At 38.4% G+C, this 20,715-nt stretch overlaps 2 protein-coding genes and 1 pseudogene across 2 annotated transcripts; 2 read left to right on the top strand and 1 right to left on the bottom strand.

The window, feature by feature from the left end:
- Nucleotides 1-15: 15 nt before the first annotated feature.
- On the bottom strand, nucleotides 16-7,101 carry LOC114929123 (nuclear RNA export factor 1). Its single transcript, XM_029300535.2, has 10 exons — nucleotides 6,954-7,101; nucleotides 5,859-6,202; nucleotides 5,678-5,764; nucleotides 5,075-5,318; nucleotides 4,784-4,977; nucleotides 4,600-4,712; nucleotides 4,123-4,159; nucleotides 3,803-4,032; nucleotides 3,428-3,596; nucleotides 16-3,336 (listed from the first exon to the last, which is right to left on the bottom strand). Exons 1-10 carry the CDS (start codon nucleotides 7,030-7,032, stop codon nucleotides 2,887-2,889), a joined length of 1,947 nt encoding a protein of 648 aa, XP_029156368.1. The 5' UTR covers nucleotides 7,033-7,101; the 3' UTR covers nucleotides 16-2,886.
- A 286-nt stretch (nucleotides 7,102-7,387) lies between these two features.
- Nucleotides 7,388-8,789, top strand: Bka (FCF1 rRNA-processing protein Bka). Its single transcript, XM_029300736.2, has 5 exons — nucleotides 7,388-7,507; nucleotides 7,695-7,777; nucleotides 7,857-7,928; nucleotides 8,067-8,376; nucleotides 8,510-8,789. Exons 1-5 carry the CDS (start codon nucleotides 7,505-7,507, stop codon nucleotides 8,651-8,653), a joined length of 612 nt encoding a protein of 203 aa, XP_029156569.2. The 5' UTR covers nucleotides 7,388-7,504; the 3' UTR covers nucleotides 8,654-8,789.
- Nucleotides 8,790-13,767: 4,978 nt separating this feature from the next.
- On the top strand, nucleotides 13,768-19,743 carry LOC114929222 (cadherin-related tumor suppressor pseudogene; annotated as a pseudogene).
- Nucleotides 19,744-20,715: the final 972 nt, after the last annotated feature.

Below are 20,715 nucleotides of genomic sequence, written 5' to 3'. Positions count from 1 at the left end.
ATATTTACAATGATGTTTTCCTTTGGGAAATAATATATTTATGTAACATTTATGATATAAGAAGATTTCTTCCATTCATATACAAGTTTCTCACAAATCAAAGATCTCTTAATAATTGTTTGTTGCATATAAAAACATAAAAGACATGGTTTTTCTAGTTATCTATTGTTTGTATAATCTGTGATAATAAATTATGATTGTAAGTAATGATATTTTGACATTCCTTATTGCGCATGTTATCCAAATTAAAGTATACATATACTTTGTTTTAATTAAAAAATTGTCATACTTGTGTGCATAACATGTACAAATATGTGAGTATAAATTATTTGCATTCTTTTTTCTTTCAAAATCATCTTGCTTAAACAATATTATAATCATAATGCTATTACGCGATTTTGTCATTAATAAAAATATATGATTAATGACACATTCACACGCCACCAAGGTCATTTCTGTTTCTTCAAGCATATTTTCAGGTGATTTTCTACTTCCAAAGACAGATGAAATGCAGATTGATAATATAAGCTGCATACATATATCATAAGATGTAGAAATGCTGCTATGCTTGTTTAGTCAACTGCTGCTCTCGTAATCACGTTCAACCTCTCTTTATAGTTTGGAGGACTTGATATCCTTCAAAAGAAAGTTGTGCCGCTCTTCTCCGCTTCTCGTTTCACGATGCGATAAACATCCACCTGATATTTAGGATTCGAACCGCAATCGATTCGTCTCCCGGTGATGTATTGCATGTATCAATCTTTGAGTTAGAAAGTCAGGACTAGAAATTTATACTGTCCTGTATAATAGCCCCTTTCTCATTTTTTATTCTTCGTTCTTCCGCTCATGTGTATTGGTATGCGTGTGTTGTGTAAAATGTAATACATTTTTAATAGAAAAAAATTGATATATATAGAATTTTGCGTTTCGCATATTGCTTTTGCGAATCGCTAACACATGTATTGCAAAATAAAAAATAAAAAAAATTGAATTTATACATGAACATTGCAAATCATTTATACTCACATAATGTAATCGAATTATTTTAAACTGATATATGCATAATGATTTACACATTTCAACGATTAATACAACCTAAAATAATTAATAAAAAATTACAGCACTGTCATACATGTGAAATGACAATTTCAAAAAATTGTTTGCTACATATGTATATCATTTTCTAGAAAATTGCACTATTTTAAACATTTTTTCGGAAGAAAAGAAAATATTCTTCTAATTAAAATAATTATTAAAGACTATAAACTTATATTTGTAGACACAAATCCATGTGCATAATGAGATCTAATATTATTAGATCAAGAATGTAATACAGATTAAAATATATAAAGGAACTATTTAATCTATCTCTATTTAATCCTTTTGATATATAACGATTTTTATGTTAACTACACAGTGACGCTAGACAGTTACAGAGAAGTCTCTAGCTAAATTAAGTATCTTGTTGATCTAGAGATTGTGTTTTGTGGAATTTTATACATTTTTTCTTACAAAGAATTTTTTATACAAATTTATAAAAAATCCTTTATAAAATAAAGTTTTATATATTTGTGTTGATATTTTTCTCATATCCCTAAATGTCCTTTCTTCATTTTTTTTGCACAGAAAATCTAATATTTTACTTGTCTTATTTGCAAGTTTAATTAAAATTTTCTATAGTGTGATATATATCTATCGTCACTGTATACGCAAAACATTAATATGAACAGGCAGTATAAAAGCACTATGGAATATAATTTCTTTTTTTTTTGTACTTTATGTAAATCAAAAGGATTGTGTGTGTGATCATGATATACATTGAAATTTGTAATGTACAATACGTTGTAAACGCCTAAGAGCGTGTGATAAGAGAGAATAATAGTTGTTATTGATTATTCCGTTACATACCAAAAAATATTTTTGGTATTTATAGTATCTAGATATTATACTAAAAACTTTGTATTTTAATATAGTATTAATATTTCTATCTATTTTCTGTAATATAACTAAGTTTTTTTTTTTATTTTTATCATACATCAAAACCTGAAGAAAAAGAGATCTATAACCAAATGTAAAAATTATTTAGCATAATAGTATTTTTCTGTACTAATTAGATAATTAAATTATGATAGTCTGTATTAATTAGAATATGATCCGTCTTGTTTTATCTTCAAACGCACTGGTAATCTTTGTTTTTATGATAGTTTTCATCATTTATACATTTCCATTATAATATACGCACACATACACACATACATATACACTTATTAATACACAGCAGTATTAATGAAAAATGTATGAATAATCTTTTTCGCGGGTGGTATTTTCAGTTATAGTCAGTTTCTAATATTTAATTAGAAAATAACATCATCATATACCTCAAAAAATTTTTTTTTAATTTTATAACTATTATATTACTTTTTTTTAACTTTTTTCTATTTCGAGTTTTCTTATAAATAAATCTGAGCTTTTAGATAGAAAATTATTCAAAATAATTTTATTAAAAATTCATAACTTTACAATACTCTAATTGATACTGCTGAATAGTATAAGTATTTATGCCAGAAATTTATTAAAAACCAATTAAATTGAAGATTACTTTGTCTTTCGTATATTAAGATTATATAATATAATCTGGCTTAGTTTTTAATAAATTTTTCCTCATACACACTGCAAAAATTTCTGTTAAAATAGCAAATTAAAACAAGATGGATAAGCGATTTCTTTATCATTAGGTTTTGATGTGAAACATAAATATACTTTGTGTCTTGAGAAAGCAAAAGAATATGAATGATATTACGAAATTGTGTGTTTCACAAGAAGATCGCATTCTCTGTTTTTTAATATTATTATCACAGTGTGACCAATTTTTTTTACTCACGAATGTTATTTTGTAAAAGCTTCTGGTGGTATTTGACTACGTTTGAAGAATTCTTGAAATGCAGAGAGTGCATTATTGTAGTTCCATTGCGTCTCTTGTAAACACTTGAGACTCCATTCTAAATTCATATTCGTTTGCTGACTCAATGTCATTGTCATCTGCTGTTTTACATCTTCGCTCAGTTCCGAAAGTATAGGCTTTGCTGGCTCCGTTGATGTTTGTGGCAATATTGCTGGTGTCTCCGATTGATTATTCAGCATCGGAGTACTGTTTAGTAGCTGGTTCAATTGTTTCAGTTGCGCCTCAGGCGGTTGACTAATATGTAACTGCTCGTTACGAATACAATATCCGCCACCTTCCGGAACAATTATAAATGTTCGATTGAAGTGGCGAATGGGCTGTTCCTTGTTAAGTTCTTGGAAATAACCCGTTATCGTGATGAACATCATAACTTGCTGTGAATAAATAATAAAAATATTAATCTATTTCTTGCTTAATATTTGACATATAACAATACAAATATTGTTGAATAATTTAATAACTTACTGTAACAAGAGAGATGTCCATGGTAAAGGTATCTAAGAAATGTCTTGTTCGCGGCATTTCTGATATGAAAGAAACTACAGGTAATCTACCATGTTTCAATAGTTTCTGTCTTCTGGCCGTGTCATATATTCTGAACAAGTTTCGGTTCTCCATGAGATATCCATTTAACCTAGCAACAAAAAAATGTTATTTTTAATATGAATATTTTTAAATACTCTATATTAAGAATATTAATTACAGTAATATGGTAATTAAAGGAAAAATATTCTAAAAAAATATTAAAATTATATATTTTATAAAATATTTTTAATAGAATAATTAAAAATAATAAGATAGTATAATACGCTTTTCAAATATGTAATAAACAAAACTTACTTGTTATTGTGAGAAGTGGTTATTGTCATACTAAAGCACGCGTGTTCATCATACGCGTCAAGTAGAGGTTGACGGTTGTCACTATCAAATATTGTGAAATACTGTTGCAAAAACTGGCTTGCAATTTGCTGGGCTTTCGTATCAGCAATGAACATTCTCTGCGATGATGGTACTTTAGCGGCCTCGTCAACAACATCGAATACGATCGGTCGTGGTAATTCTGTGTCGTCCTTTCGAACGATGTAACAAAAATTTATGCGTACGTGTATACATAAGGTACATAGTTTTCAATACATATATGTAACAGTGCATATACTCACCAGACGCAGCAATCTCGGGAATCGTTTCCGAACGTCGCTGTGGTCGAGAAAGAAAAGTCCTCAAGTTCCATTTTAATCGTAATAACAAGAACACACACATGCTTCATTATTAAATAATATAAGAGAAAGTATATGAATAATTTAGTGAAAAATATTCAAAATAAATTCATTATGTAATGTTTTATAGATGTAATTTAAATTAATTTTGTGTAAGATTGATGTCTAAAAATTATTTTGGGAAAACATGTAATTTTAATTATCTATTTATATATTTGTAATTTTACTAATATTTTCGACTGTTATCAGAATATAGAATTAAACTATTTTTGAGAATCTCTACTTTAAACATATTACAGTAGAAAGATTAATAGTGTTGCGATATTGTGTCTTTTAATATTATATGTCAAATAACATTAGTTTATTTTCCATACTCTGCTTTTCAATAAAAGAAAAGATTTTGTTAGAACAATACATTACCTAATGTAGTCATTTTGTCGAGACTTGTACTTGTTACAGACAGGGTTTCCAATCAATTTCAATTCTTCTAATTTTAGGTCTTTAATGGCATCTAACTGATGGATATCCTTGATCTGCAATATATAATTCATGTGTTATATGATAGAATCAAATATATGATACAATCACAAGCTATTGTACTCACTTTGTTATCACTGACGTATAAAATTTTCAAGTTTGGAAATTTTTTACTTAGTACATTGAGCTTGTCAATACTCTGCAGCTTATTGCCTTCTAAGTTTAAGGCTTGTAAAGTTGGTATATGCTCTCCCACGATATCTAACACAGTCATTAACATTGCAGGGCGGAACAATGCACAAAAATAATCACCAATAAGATCTGTAAGATTCCATACATGTAGTCATTTGTATTAGTTACTTATAAATCTATAAAGTTAATATTATTCTCAATAAATTTATAATTTCATAATTCTAACCAGGATCTCGATGAAACTTCGACAAATCCAAAGCGTTTGTTTCTTGCACATATCTTTTAGACATAGCTTGTTTCAATCGTTCCTTCAATTTATCATCAATTTCGCATTGTGGAAATCCTGGTTTTGCTCTCACTTGTAGTTTAAATCCATCTGTCATCGTGATTTTGCGATCACACTTTAGTAATGCATTTGCTGTCTTGAAATCATCGACATAAAAGCTAGCTTCGTTTGCCATAATCTTATACTGTAAAAAAATTCCTTAATTTAGCAACAATTTAAAAATTGTCTTTACCGTATTACATCTACCTTATATGATTTAAAGCTTTACTCCTATTGCAATCATATTTGATTAGATACAATATCAGAAGGCATAAATTATATAAATATATTTCTTGTATTAAAATAAAGATAATTCTTATTATATAAATGTATATTAATTTATAAGAATTCATTTTATACGAAAAAATTACATCACTTTGATTGCTCACTTTTAATATTGTAATTGTTGTAAAGGATTAAGAACTTATAAATTGCTTACTAAATGTGTCAAATTAAAAAGTATATAAATATTCAATAAAATTAGAGGTTAAAAAAAATATTTACCATTATTGGAATGAACACTTCAGGTGCCATGAAATTTAGTAGGGTTCTCAAAATGTAATCCTTTTCGTATTTATGTCCATACGGTATCTGTAATACATAAGCAATATCAGAAATAGAAAATTAATTTAAATTTTAATGTATATATAAGCATATATTATGATGTAACAAAATTATCACTTACACTGATTCTATACCAATTAGATTCTCCTATTGTAAGTGTTTGCTGTATTCTAGAACCAGATTGACCTCCCTTGAAGTTTCTGTTCGGTAGAGGGCTATTTCTTCCTCGAGTTATTCTTGGCCATCCTTTCATTTCTTTCCTTCTTGAGATGTTGGTCACATACACTTGTCTCGTTTGTCTATTATTATTATTACAGTTGCCTGTCATTGGAATATCTTCATCTACGCTTGCCAGCGCTAAATTACGTGACAGTTCTCTATGGGGCCTAAGTGTTTTAAATGATACACGAGGCCTGGTTCCTTCAAGATGAGGTCCATTATTTCTTCCCATACGATCATCATGACCTATAAGTGGATAGTAGAAATTATGTAAAACATACATTTATTTGTTAAATAGCACATTATAAGTACCTAATATTACTGTTCAACATCTGTAGTTTACAATAAGCTATTATATACAATGCCTTTTTTGTGATTAGTATTTTCATATTAGAATTTTATTAAATAATTAAAATGTATAAAATGTGTATATTACAATGTATCCAATCATAATACAATTCACAATTTTCAACATATACAAAAAAGATATTCATTTACAAATTAGTATTCCCCCCCCCCCCCCCCATTCCTTCTAACCCCCACTCACCCTCTCTCGCTGTCCTTCTCTTTTTCTTAGTCCCTCTTTGAATCATTTCATCATCCATATACTCAAATTTACTTTATTATTAATTCTTATACAATTTATATGAAAGAAATTTTTGGTGTGCAAACCACGTACATAATATAATATAGAAAATGATCTCTTAATGATTAATATAGGAAAAAATAACATGAAAAATTTGCGGTAAAATTAGCTGTAAAAATATGATACGTGCCTATTGTTTTTCCGTACGTAAGTCTCAAATGTCAAAAATGTGAGGTGCATGAAAGAATAAGGGCAGGAACGATTAAATTGGAAAAATCAGTGTATCGATAAAACGCATCAGTGGGATCCATTGAAAGAGCATTGTGCGTCTTGCTGCGTAAAACGCACTTTCTGCGAGAACGCGAGCGAGGCGCAAAATTGCAATGAGGAAATAGAAAAATAATACTTTACCGAAATAATGCTTGTCCTCGGAAGAATTATTCCCGCGTCCGTTGCGGCCACCCCAAGATTTATTCGCTTTTCTCGGCATTTTTCCTCTTGTCAACTACTCGCATAGATCGTACTGTATCGAATGACAAAATGGTGTTCTTCCCTTTCAGCGATTACAATATGCGCGCATGCGTAAGGGCCATTCTACGATAGGTTGCAAGTGGACAGTTGCGGATTAACCAATCAGCTGACACGTTGCTTTGCTCTGATTGGTCGATCTGCAATTGTCAACTAGCAATGAGGATATTTGCATCCTATTGTAAAAAGGTCCTAAATGTGCACAGTCATTAGTTCGTTCGTTTTTGGTTCAGCACTTTTGTCCGGAAATCTTTGTTTCCTTCGTTCCGATTGGTCAAACAAAAATTACTTCACCCTACGGGAAGATTTTTGAACGCATCTTCATTTAACTCCCGAGCACAGACTTTACTGGCGACTCGTGAAGCGTGTGGTCTTGGAAATTTAATTATTATTTGTTATAAGACATTTTGTAAATATATAAAAAATATATTACAATGGTAAGAATATTTTTCTTACGATAAAAACAAATATATACTTTTTAAATCAATGAAATATTATTTAATCTTAAATTTGATTTGAATTATTGAGGTTATATTGATCTTAATATTTTGTATATTATTATTTTATGTATGTTTTCTGTTCTATTTTAAAGACAAATTTTCAATGAAATTAATTATTTTACAGCCGAAAAATAAGAAAACACGTAAAGTTGTGATGCAGAGATTTGCTAAGATGAAGAGGATGATTAGTTTAAGTGATTCGCGAATGTAAGTTTAGATCAAAATACAATTTTTAACGAATTATTGTTATATATTTAAAAATATCAAAAATAAATTGTTTTTACAGAAAGCCAGAAAGACGATTGCCATCTAAAAAAACTCCAAAAGAAGATCAGAGTAAGATAAAAATTACAGAAACGTAAGTAATGCTACACATTTAATCTAATAATATTTGCATTAATTTTAACAGATATTTTTACATAGCATTATGAAAGATTATCATAAAATATGATTTATATTTTATATTTTAAAACAAACTATGTATTTATAATTTTAGGCCACAACAATCTTCAGCATTATTTTTTCAATATAACACACAACTCGGGCCACCATATCATATTTTAGTTGACACAAACTTTATTAACTTTTCCATTAAAAATAAATTGGATATTGTACAAAATATGATGGAATGTCTCTGTGCAAAATGTACACCATATATAACAGATTGTGTGATGGGTGAATTGGAGAAGCTTGGACAAAAGTATAAATTGGCATTGAGAATCATCAAAGATCCACGATTTGAAAGGTTAAAATGCCTGCATAAAGGAACCTATGCAGATGACTGTCTCGTAAACAGAGTGACGCAAGTAAGTATAAATCATAAAATCTTATAACAATTATTAGCAAATATTTTGCATTTGTATTTGACAATGATGATATATTTATTTCGTTCAATACTATAAATATAAAATTAAATTGTACATTATGTTATTATTTCAGCACAAGTGTTATATTGTTGCGACTAATGATAAAGATTTGAAACAAAGGATACGAAAGATACCAGGTGTGCCAATAATGTATGTATCTCAACACAGGTACACGATAGAACGAATGCCAGACGCTTATGGTGCGCCTAAAATATAACTTAGCTTATTAAGATAGGTGGAGAAACAAATAAAATTTATACTGAGAGAAGAGAGTGATTTCTTCTGCAAAAATAATGTTCAATTCGTATGTATATATATATAAGTTTATATAAAATATACAAGATAAATCCATACGTGCAACAGTAGAAAGAGCAGATTGAGATATATCTATTTCCTTTTCATTCCAATTTTTATCAAACTCATGCTTATCTCTCTTTCCATCCTTTCATCTATCTCTCTGGCACAATGACAGAATATTTTTGTTCTCTCTTTTAATTAAAAGAGAATATTTCTACTTTAATATTTTGTAATTTACATTCTATATCAATTTATCTACTTATTTTTGATTAAATTTGATTTTAAATTCAAGGGCAGTGCTATTAATAAAAACCAGATTCTTTATCGGGTCATTTTGATCGAAATCGTATAAAATTTATTAGGACTGCTATATTAAATTTACATTTTAAAATTTGAACCAACATTTGAGTTCAGCAATATTGAAAAAAATAAAATAGTATTAAAATGAATTTATCGATTACTCCGACTGAAAAATATTGTTAAAAAATGTTCGTATCTTGTATCTTCTGAAAAAACATTTTAAGGATCATTGAAAAAAAATGATCGCGTATATGACTTCCTCTATCACTTCTCCCAGTTTATAAAAAAATGGTGAAATATGAAATATATATGTACGTTTTTATGCATATATACAAATATTAAATAATTTACATACGCACTTAGGATAAATCTTAATCAATTTTCCATCATTTGCTTCTTTCAAATAATGAATAATATTCAAAATTATTTGTAAAATATTTTATTTATCATATAATTAGATATTTTAACGGAATCTGTGTGACTTTGTTAACGCAAAAATGCGGATATATAACAGCTTCTCTTAATCAGGCTCTCGCGCGTATCGCCATTTTTTCGGGATACGCGATGTACGCGAGGATTAATATAATTGATAATTTCGGGGTACAAAACGTCACGGCTTTTCTACATCTGGATAAATGTAGGGATTCCTCTGGCTTCTTTCTCAGGTTGTGATCTTTCTAATATCGAGGAACAGCGTACATGCGTAATCGTACGCGCATGTTACCGTGACGAAATTACACAGGATATTAATCACACGTCCGATGAGCGATTCAATGTCCTGCATTGCATTCTTCAAAGGATAAATCTTGGAATCAATTTTCAATTTGCTTCGCTCGAGTAACGAATGATACTCAAAATTATTTTTCACATCGAGGTATATGATATGATAATATTGTTTATCGCATCATTCTTGATTGGTAGTAATTAATGAAGATATAATAAAAAGATTCAAAATTAAAGTAAAGCGTATATATTATAATATATGCGCATATATATTATAATTAAGAGATTATATTGTTAAATTTATAATCTCGTTTCTAATTTATATAATATTGAAATCACGTTTCATCTATGTTTCTCATCGCCGTACAGGTTCATAAATTATTGGATGTAGGAAAATAATTATATATTTATCGCTGCACGTTGACAGTTAACGTCGACGTGACGCACGTGTAAGGATTCGATGTAATTTGAGAGCGATGCAGATGCACTTCACTTAAGGCTCCACAAACCTAAAGATAGCGTGAAACGCATATTATTCGATGCATTGTTATCAATTATCAATGAACTCTTCTCCAATTTTCACTGTTATTTCAAACTGAAACAAGACTCGTCCATTTATTCTGGTCGTTTCCTTATCCTTATTCTAGGATATTTTTTCAATCGAAAAAATAACTTGTACTTATCTAAGTCCGTTCGAATTAAAACAAAATGCAAGAGAAGATGCATTTTACTGTGTGTACGTAAAACAGTGGACCAAATCAGGATCAACTTATGTACCGTCTATTTTTATATTTTCGATAATTTATGAAGACTAAAGTGTCCATTATACAGACGCATAATATTGCTTGGAATGCCATTACTTTTTCGTTTCAATATCTTTTATATCTTAATTTTATCACTAAAAATATCTAGTTTTCAATGCAAAAGTATTTTTCTATTTGTTTGAATAATAATTTTACATTTTTAAAAAAATATTTCGATTTCTTTAGACTATGAGTTTCTATTTTTATATTTTCGATAATTTACGAAGACTAAAGTGTCCATTATACAGACGCATAATATTGCTTGGAATGCCATTACTTTTTCGTTTCAATATATTTTATATCTTAATTTTATCACTAAAAATATCTAGTTTTTAATGCAAAAGTATTTTTCTATTTGTTTGAATAATAATTTTACATTTTTAAAAAAATATTTTGATTCCTTTAGACTATGAGTTTCTATTTTTATATTTTCGATAATTTATGAAGACTAAAGTGTCCATTATACAGGCGCATAATATTGCTTGGAATGCCATTACTTTTTCGTTTCAATATCTTTTATATCTTAATTTTATCACTAAAAATATCTAGTTTTCAATGCAAAAGTATTTTTCTATTTGTTTGAATAATAATTTTACATTTTTAAAAAAATATTTCGATTCCTTTAGACTATGAGTTTCTATTTTTATATTTTCGATAATTTATGAAGACTAAAGTGTCCATTATACAGGCGCATAATATTGCTTGGAATGCCATTACTTTTTCGTTTCAATATATTTTATATCTTAATTTTATCACTAAAAATATCTAGTTTTCAAGTTGCAAAAGTATTTTTCTATTCGTTTGAATAATAATTTCCCATTAAAAAAAAAAAAATTAGATTCCTTCAGACTATGAGGCATTCAGCCAAGAATCTTATAGTTGACAAATCGTACCTATATGTTGTTATAAAAATATCGAACGTACATCAGTAATAATTTTCGTATGCACGTGTCGGTTCCGAAATCGAAGGCTTTGAATTTCCAAGGCTTTGAAATGAGAAGAGAGCCGAGAAAGGATCTCGAGACAGCGAATTAATTCGAAGGGAAAGAGAGGATCGCAAGCGGAACATATTCTCGCGCATGATCGTAGGTAACGGATTAGTTATAAAAGTGAGCATAAGCCCGCGGACACATATCCATAGGTCCACGAGAGTCCGCGGATCTCACCCCCTAAGTCGGGGTGTCCCCCTGCCCTTCCAGGTATTTTCTTCTCCTCCCCCACGCATTATTCATCTCTCGTTCTCTGGTCTTGTCACCCTTTCTCTCGTTACTTCGCGGATCGCTCTTGCTCTCTCGTTTCTTCGACTTCCCTCCTACTCTCTCGCTCATTCTACATCTTTCTCGTTCCCGTTAACCCGAAGCAACGTTCTCGTCGCATGGGGCTCCAGCGTGCAGCGGCCATCTTGCATACCTGAGCCTCTGCATTGCTCGTTCCTCGAGGGCAAAAGGGAGAATATCTTAGCGGGACGGGATGCGCAAGTCGAAGGTGGAAGGATCGCCGCGTGGAAGATGGTGAAGGAGGTATGAGTGCGAGTGAGTAGAAGAGAAAGGCCCCTCGTGCGATGAACGAAGAGACTTGTACACCGATAGGCAGCGTAAGGTATGGCGAAATGGTAGGGGAACGAGAAAGTGTAAGAAGGGGAGATGGGAAAGAGAAGCGAGGTAAGAGAGCGAGGAAAATGAGGGACGGAGATGGAGCGTTTCTTCACGCGAAAGAGAGAGAGCGAGGGAAGTCACGATGCTCCTCGAAGCGGACAGAGAAGGTGATATCGATAGGGGCCCCGAGGAGAGATCGGGGAGAAGACGGATAAAGAGAGAGAGAAAGGACCTGATCGTAGAGGGACGGCGTCGGCCAGGCCGAAGAATGCCTCTCCTGGTTCTGGGACCGGCTCGATTCAGTCGAGTCAGGTCAGTCCTCGGGGAGGCAATATTCTATTCCGCGGTGTACACGTTTTCTGCGTTTCCTTTTATTTTTCGGGGCCTTCGCGCGCGTTTTTATTTTTTTTTTTTATCTTCTTCCTCTATCTCTTCTTCCGCTCGCCCAGCTGTCAATCGTTGCTTCTCGCGCGTGAGATTTGATCTCCAACCCTCCTGATAAAACGCCTACCCCGAAGGGCACGCGCGCGCGCGCGCGCGCGAACCCGTTGTGCTGCGGCGAATTCGAACGAGCTCTCGTATTCGCCATCGCGTGAACTTCCTCACGATTTTCGCGAGAGATATCCCGCGCGGGTCCAGCGGTGAGTCGCCAACTCGAGAGTGAATCGTAAACTCGAGGCTCGGTCACTAAACTCGTTCGAGGATATATATGTATATTATTCGATCGTGTTTCTGTGCTTCAGGTATGTAATAATGTCGCGGTATTCTCGTCTCTGTGCAGTGTTTACATCCTTGGGCCAGTGATAAAACTGTGAATTGCGAGAGAGCGATCTTCTTCGAGATCGCCACGAAGAAGCCGATATTGTTCGTCATCATCGAAGATCATCTCGGGGAAGATTGATACGTATGAGAGGAATGCGATCTGACAAAGGGAAGAAACTAACACGTGATACGTAGGTATGTGTTCTCGAGAATAAGCTTGAAGATCCGTTCCCCCTGAGGGAAGAAGAGACGTTCCTTGGATTAATCGATCACGAATCGGCGATCGAAGGAGAGGTTCTATCTAGAACGTCCCGCTTTCGCGTTCGCGAGCATCTGCAGACGCGCATTTCGCGAGGCGCGGCTCTCGGCAGGTCACTGCCCCCTCTGCCGGGTGAAGTCTTCTCTGGTGTACACTTGACTTTCAGCGGCGAGAGAAAGAGAGAGAGAGAAGGGGAGGAGGAGAAGAGCCGAGATAAACGAAAGAAAGACACAAGCCGGAGGACGAGAGAGAACGGAAAAGAAAGCACCCACCACCTTTTGACAGCCGTCGAGAGAGTTTAAATCGGAATCCGAAAGGGTGGGGAAAAAGAAAAAAAAAAAAAATGCGACGCGACGCCAAACAGAGGACGATCTCCAATCCTTGGAGGATGTCGCGATACGCGCAATGATGCGCCGATACGTAGACGTGGGGGATGACGACGGGATTATCGCCGATCATGAGGAGGAAGAACGACAGATAGTGCGACAGAATCGGAGCGTCCGATTTTATGTCGACGACGAATCATACCACCCGTGATTTCGCCGGGATTTCGCTAAGAGCAGGTGGGCGTGTCGCGGTGAGATAAGAAGAGATGATCATAAGGGGATTGATGCTTCTGGCCCTGCTCCTGGGACTCATCGCGGATCAACATGGCGGCCGGGTCGTCGGCCAAGAGGCGACGGCGACGGCGATGGCGGCGTCCAACGATTACTTCACCTTGCATAATCTACCTCGAAGGTCACCGATGTTGCCGCAGGACAGCGCCGCGACGATGGGCCTGGCGATGCAGAGCAGAACGGTGGACACTCGGGTCCAGCTCGAGGTCAGGGAAGGCGAGCCCAAAGACACCCTGGTCGGCACGATACCGGTCAAGCCTGATTTCACCTACAGGTTCAACGAGCCGCCCCAGGAGTTTGCGCTTGATCCGGAAACAGGTGAGATTAGGACAGTCAAGGTCCTCGACCGCGAAGCTCTGAGCAGCGATCGCTTCGACTTCGTCGTACTGTCGAGTCAACCGACTTATCCGATCGAAGTCCGGATCTTGGTACTCGATATTAACGACAACGACCCGGAGTTCCCGGAGCCTAGCATCGCGGTGAGCTTCTCGGAATCAGCCGTGGTTGGTACCAAGCTTCTGTTGGACGCCGCGACAGACCGAGATACGCCGGAGAACGGCGTGCTGGATGATTACCTTATCGTGAACGGTAATACGGACGATAAATTTCGTCTGGAAGTGACGGGGAATCTTACCGGTGAGACTTCGTATTTATATCTCGAGACCACGGGCAAGTTGGATCGCGAGCAGGTAGAATTCTATTCCCTCAATATTTGCGTGCGCGATCGCGGTCAACCTTCGCGCGTAGGTTACTTGCTGGTAAACGTGACGGTGCTGGACGTGAACGACAATCCGCCCGTGTTCCAACAGAGCGATTACGTGGTAGCGTTAAACGAGAGCGCACCAGTCGGCACGAACGTTCTGACGGTGCATGCCATCGACAAGGATTCGGAGGACAATTCGAAGCTGACGTATTATCTACCGGACAACGAGCGCAAGTTCACGATCGACCCGGAAGTAGGCACGATCACGACGGCCGAGCCGTTGAGATGTCCTCAGCAGAGCTGCACGGTAGCGCATTCCGTTGGCAGTTGCCCCAAGAGCTGCGTCATTACCGTCTTCGCTCGGGATCACGGTTCGCCCAGGCAGGACGGTCGTACCTACGTAACGGTGAATCTGCTCGACGCGAACGATCATGATCCCGTCATCAAGTTCACTTACTTCCCGTTGACCGCGGCTTTTGCCACCGTCGACGAGAACAGCGTCAAGGATCATATCGTCGCCGCGGTGACGGTGCATGATGACGACGAGGGCTTGAACGGTGAGACCATTATCGAGATTCGGGCTGGGAACGAGCTGGATCACTTTCGATTGGAGAAGACGCAGAACGTATATATGGTGCGGGTCAACGGCCGGCTGGATCGCGAAGAGATACCCAAGTACAATCTCACGGTGATCGCCGCCGATAAGGGCATCCCGACCAGATCGACTATCGCCTATCTCGTGATTCACGTAAACGACGTAAACGATCACGAACCGGTGTTTCAGCAGAGCGAATATTCGGCGGTGCTGTCGGAACTCGCGCCGATCGGCAGCTTCGTTGCCAGCATCTCGGCCACGGACGCGGATTCCGGGTTGAACGCGCGGATTTACTACGAATTCGACAATGGCAACGACCAGGGCTGGTTCGTCATCGACCGCGACACCGGCCTGGTCACCACCGTCGCCGTCCTGGATCGCGAAGTTAAAGGTAGCATCGCGTTGAACGTGGTAGCGTTTGACGGTGGCCCGAACCCCAAGTACACGAACACGGAACTAAAGGTGACGATCCTCGACGAGAACGACGAAGCGCCCTAGGTTCTCCCAAAACGTCCTCGAAATCAGGTTGTCGGAAAACACGCCGCCCAACAGTCTAGTAGCTACCCTGACGGCCGTCGACAACGATCAGGGTACTAATGGTAGCGTCGCGTACAGCTTTCATTCCTGCGTCTTGCGCGATTATCCCAAGACTTTCGCGTTGGACGCCTTGACCGGCCAGTTGACGACCAAGATCGCTTTGGATCGGGAAACAGTAGCCGAATATACAATTTTGGTGATTGCGAAAGATCAGGGTACGCCAGTGCAATCGTCGACCGCTACTGTGGTGCTAACGTTGGAGGATGTTAACGACAATTCACCGGTCTTCTTTCCTTGGAAATATCTGATGTCTGTCTCCGAAAATGCTCCCACAGGTACGACGATAGGTAGAGTGACGGCGACCGACGCTGATGCCTGGGAAAACGCTGAAATAACATACGTTCTGGAGTCTGGCGGTGAAAGTCTCTTCGTAGTGAATGAAACAACCGGTGAGATCGTTCTTGAAGATTCTTTGCTGACTGTGCGTAAGACCCTCTACGAGTTGACCATCTCGGCCAAGGATAGCGGCGATCGACAGGCAGCTCGGAACGCCGTGGTGGAAATCATTCACGAAGAGGTTCTGGAACACCTCGAGTTCGAAACTTACAACGGCTATGAATTCCGCATCACCGAGGATCATGGCGATTGCGACTCCACGTCCGGATTCGGTCGAAAAATTGGCTCCGTACAAGTCACGCAGTACAGCAATACCGGCAACGTGAGCTACGCCATTGTTCTAGGCGACTCCAAGGGCAACTTCAGGATCGACGAGAGTACCGGAGTTATCAGCACCGCCGGCTGTCTGGATCGCGAGCGCGTAGCTTATTACAGTCTGCAATTGTCAGCCCGCGCCGATCTCGCGTACGGTCAAACGACCGTCAACATCACCGTGCAAGATGTTAACGACAATCCGCCCAGGTTTCCCAGGGGCGAGCGAGGCGACGAAATCTCTCTACGGGAGAACGCGGCGGTGGGACAGGAAATATGTTTAGCTCGTGCCAGGGATCGCGACGCCGGCGCCAACGCCAGAATCGTTTACTCTCTAACGCACAATCCGGGCGAGCAGTTCAGAATCGCTGAAAATTCCGGTATCATTTATCTAAACAAGCCGATCCGAGCGACACCCGGCACGATCCTCCATCTCGAAGTCACGGCGACCGATTCCGGTGAACCGTCCCTGTTCGCTCAGCATCAGATCAAGGTGACGATCGAAGACGTTAACGATCACACCCCGGTCTTCGGGTTGACCAGCTACGAGATCTCGTTGCTGGAGTCCACGCCGGTAAACAAGCGATTTTTCTCGCTGACAGCTCACGACGTCGACCTCGGCGTCAACGGTAGGATACTATACAGCGTGACCGATGGCAACGTCGAGAATCGCTTCGGCATCTTCCCGGACGGCCAGCTCTACGTGAAGAATGCGCTCGATCGCGAGGAACAGGACTATTACGCGCTCGAGGTCACCGCGTCCGATCAAGGCAGTCCTTCGCGAAGCTCCATGGTCCCGGTGGTGGTGCACGTGATCGACGAGAACGACAACGCGCCCGAGTTCACCAACAGCAGCTTCAGCTTCCATCTGCGGGAGAACGAGCCACCCGACACCTTCGTCGGGAAGCTGCTGGCCACCGATCGCGATGTCGGCCGTAACGCTGATCTAATATTCTCGCTACCTAGCAGCCAGCAGGACTTCGTGGTCGACCCGAGGAACGGTTTCGTGAGATCGCTGCGCGTGTTCGACCGCGAACTCCTGGTGAGCAACACCGGCGGCAGCTACGTCACCTTGGAGGCCACCGTCACCGACAACGGTGTCAACCATCTTCGCGATCGCGTCAAGGTCACCATTCACGTCACGGACGTGAACGACAATGTCCCACAATTTCAACGTTTGCCTTATCGAGTGCAGGTGAGCGAAGGCGCGGTGATCGGCACGCAGCTTCTGAGGGTATATACAACTGATGCCGACGAGGGTTTAAATGGTGACGTCTTCTATTCATTAGAAGACGGTAATCAACATGGTCATTTCACAATAGAAGAAGCTACCGGGCAGATTTCCTTGCTGAAAGTACTCGATCGCGAAACGTCCGATACCTATGTATTGACTGTCGTGGCTCGCGATGCCAGTCTGGAGAAGCGTTTATCATCCAGTGCGACTGTCCACATCGAAGTACTCGACGAGAACGACAACGTGCCGCGCTTTATCGACATTAAATCGCGAATTTCCGTGCTGGAGACCACGCCGATCAACACCGAGCTGCTACAATTCAAGGCCACCGACAACGATCTAGGAGCCAACAGTGAGCTAACGTTCGCCATCTCGGCTGGTAACCGAAAAGACGCCTTCTATATCGATCCTCTGACCGGTATCCTGTATCTGAGAAAGCCGCTAGACTACGAAGAGCTACAACATTACACGCTCAACGTCACCTGCAGCGACGGTGGCCACCCGAGACTCAGCAATGTTACGAGCCTAACCGTCCAGGTAATCGACACCAACGACAATCCACCGGTATTTCCGAACACGGCGATAGTGCGTCAGATAAGGGAGGATATCTCGGTGCAAATACCGATCGTCAACTTCACCGCCGAAGATCCGGATTCAGGCGACAACGGGATGGTGAGTTACTCGATCCTCAGCCAGGATCCTGAAGACCAGGTGCGACGTTTCGATATCAACCCGACGACCGGCGTGATTTATACCATGTTACCGATCGATCGCGAGGAAATAGACACCTTCAAACTGATCGTAGTCGCGACCGATCAAGCTCAGCCGCCGAGCGCTCGCTTGTCCGCCGAGAAACTGGTGATCGTCATCGTCGAGGACGTCAACGACAACGCGCCGTTGTTCGTCAGCATGTCCGCGGTGGTGTTACCGCCTCTAGCGCGCGCCGGCAACCTGGACCACCACCGATCCTCGTCCAAGGAGATCGTGGTCACCCAGCTGATCGCCCGCGATCTCGACTCCAGCTCGAACGGCCTGGTGACGTACGAGTTGCTCCGTTCGAACGTCAACTACTCGGACATGTTTCGGATCCATCGTAGCACCGGTCGGCTGACCATGAGAACTCCACGATCCGTTCCGAAGGGAAACAGCGAACGAATCTTCAAATACCAGGTCGGGGTCCGGGCGACGGACGAGGCTGTCCAGACGGAACGTCGCTCGTCGGAGACTTACGTGACCTTGATCGTGCCGGGCGAGGACGGGGACGATCAGCCGATCTGGCAACACCGGGGTCAGATCGAGGGCAGCGTTTACGAGAACGAACCGGTCGGTACCAGCATCCTGCGTGTGAGCGCGCGCCCTCGACGCTCGAACGTCGAGCTCGAGTATTACGTGACGAACGTGACTGCCGGCGGCGGCCCCCAGGTCGATCGGCTCTTCGACGTCGACGCGAAGACCGGCGTGCTGTCCACCGCGACGAAGCTCGACCGCGAAACCGGCGTCCAGTGGTACGAGATCGAGGTCTACGTCATCGGCATAGGCGGCACCAGACCCAGTACGACGTCCACCAAAGTGAGTTTACGTTTGGTTTTTTGATTGATCGTCTCGCTGATATTAATGATGCTTCCTTCGTCGGCTTCTGAAAGATAGTCGGTGCTTTTTGTGCGGTCTCCGCCACTCCCCCTCTCTTTTCCTCTCTTTCCTCTCTCGTCCCGTAATGTAATTTCTCGATTGCCGGATAAGACCCTTTCTCGCGAAACGAGTCCGAATTGTCATCGACGGCGCGAGATTCGGCAGGGATGTTTTAATTGCTACAATTATGTATTTGTGGGATAGATGTGTGACGAGCGACAGAGAATGATTCGAGTCTTTTCAATTAATTTCGTAATTCCTATATAGATTTATTCTTGTATTGGAAAAGAAAAATTTATTGAATTCGATCAAGTATTTATTTCAATACTGCCTTATAAATCATTTATTTGAAACTAATAATATTGATTTGAGGTGAAAAATATTTATTTGTTTTAAAGAAATTATTTATAAGGCAGTATATTGAAATAAATATTTATTAATTTAATAATTTCTTCAGTGTATTTATTTATATATAAATGAACAATTAAATTGATTAAAACATTAAGCATACTAATTAACTGAATGAATACTCAAAACAGAATTAAAGTTATATTCATTGTCCAAAAAATATACAAACAAGTTTTACTTTAATATATATTTTATTTATTAAATTTCTTTTTTTCTATATAATTAAAGACATGTGGAATTTTTCATTTTTTATTATTATGTAGAAAAAAATTCTTCTTCCTCTGTGAAATTAAATAATTCTTTTAATCGTAATGATATTGCGAGGATTGACAATTTTTCACATTCTTTACTGTATGATATCTCGATAATAATTATTTGTTGGAGAAAAAGACTTTATTTGAATTGGTTTGGTTTCTGGAATATCTTATTAGAAGAATTCCCCAATTTTTGTTTACATCCTTCCTAAATATACAGATACAACAATTAATGTCTTTGCATGTTTATACTTATTTTTTTATGTATTAAATTTTGATGGAGTAATATAATGAACAGTACTCTGATTTAAAATCCTCCAGTAATTACGGATAAATAAATGGGACGTTGGTTTTTCAAATTTTATAGTAATATATTATAGATCTTATAAAAATTTAGTTCGATATTACGAAGATAAAACAAATAATAAAAATGCGTCGAAGTCGCTCTTGTTTTCCTGTCAACATTGGCTCTAAAAATATAAAATTGTCAAATAAGGGTGTTTTGATTCTAAAATAATAAATAATTCAATTTTATATTGAATAATAGACAGCCTAGAAAATAACATCTCTTTTCACGTCAGTTTTCTATCACCATAGCGTATTGTATTGTATGCGTGCACGTACGTGTGTAATATATGCATCTTTCTTTATTCAAAACATGAAGCTAACGCATTCGTAAAAGAGAAAGAGAGAGAGAGAGAAATATTCTTGGGAGACGAGAAGCGATGGAAGGATGAAGCTTCCTTCGTCGAGTAGAGGGAGAAAGGATGCGGAGGATGGAGATCGTGAATACGAACGGTTTACAGCCGGTTCAGTGCTGCATAAATAGGGTTTAGGATCAGGGACGTTTTCTCA

The sequence above is a fragment of the Nylanderia fulva genome, unplaced genomic scaffold, assembly GCF_048542155.1.
Source record: "Nylanderia fulva isolate GAGA-0341 unplaced genomic scaffold, ASM4854215v1 Scaffold14, whole genome shotgun sequence".
Classification (NCBI taxonomy): domain Eukaryota; kingdom Metazoa; phylum Arthropoda; class Insecta; order Hymenoptera; family Formicidae; genus Nylanderia; species Nylanderia fulva.
This window is presented reverse-complemented; position numbering and strand designations above follow the sequence as displayed.

What these genes read in the sequence shown, in the direction of transcription:
- LOC114929123 (XM_029300535.2), bottom strand. Translation starts at nt 7,032, where the DNA reads ATGCCGAGAAAAGCGAATAAATCTTGGGGTGGCCGCAACGGACGCGGG. An exon ending in CGAGGACAAGCATTATTTCG is followed by an intron (nt 6,203 to 6,953) that starts GTAAAGTATTAT and finishes ATCCACTTATAG; the next exon opens with GTCATGATGATCGTATGGGA. An exon ending in TATACGTCAGTGATAACAAA is followed by an intron (nt 4,713 to 4,783) that starts GTGAGTACAATA and finishes TATATATTGCAG; the next exon opens with ATCAAGGATATCCATCAGTT.
- Bka (XM_029300736.2), top strand. An exon ending in AGTTTAAGTGATTCGCGAAT is followed by an intron (nt 7,778 to 7,856) that starts GTAAGTTTAGAT and finishes TTGTTTTTACAG; the next exon opens with AAAGCCAGAAAGACGATTGC. An exon ending in TCGTAAACAGAGTGACGCAA is followed by an intron (nt 8,377 to 8,509) that starts GTAAGTATAAAT and finishes TTATTATTTCAG; the next exon opens with CACAAGTGTTATATTGTTGC.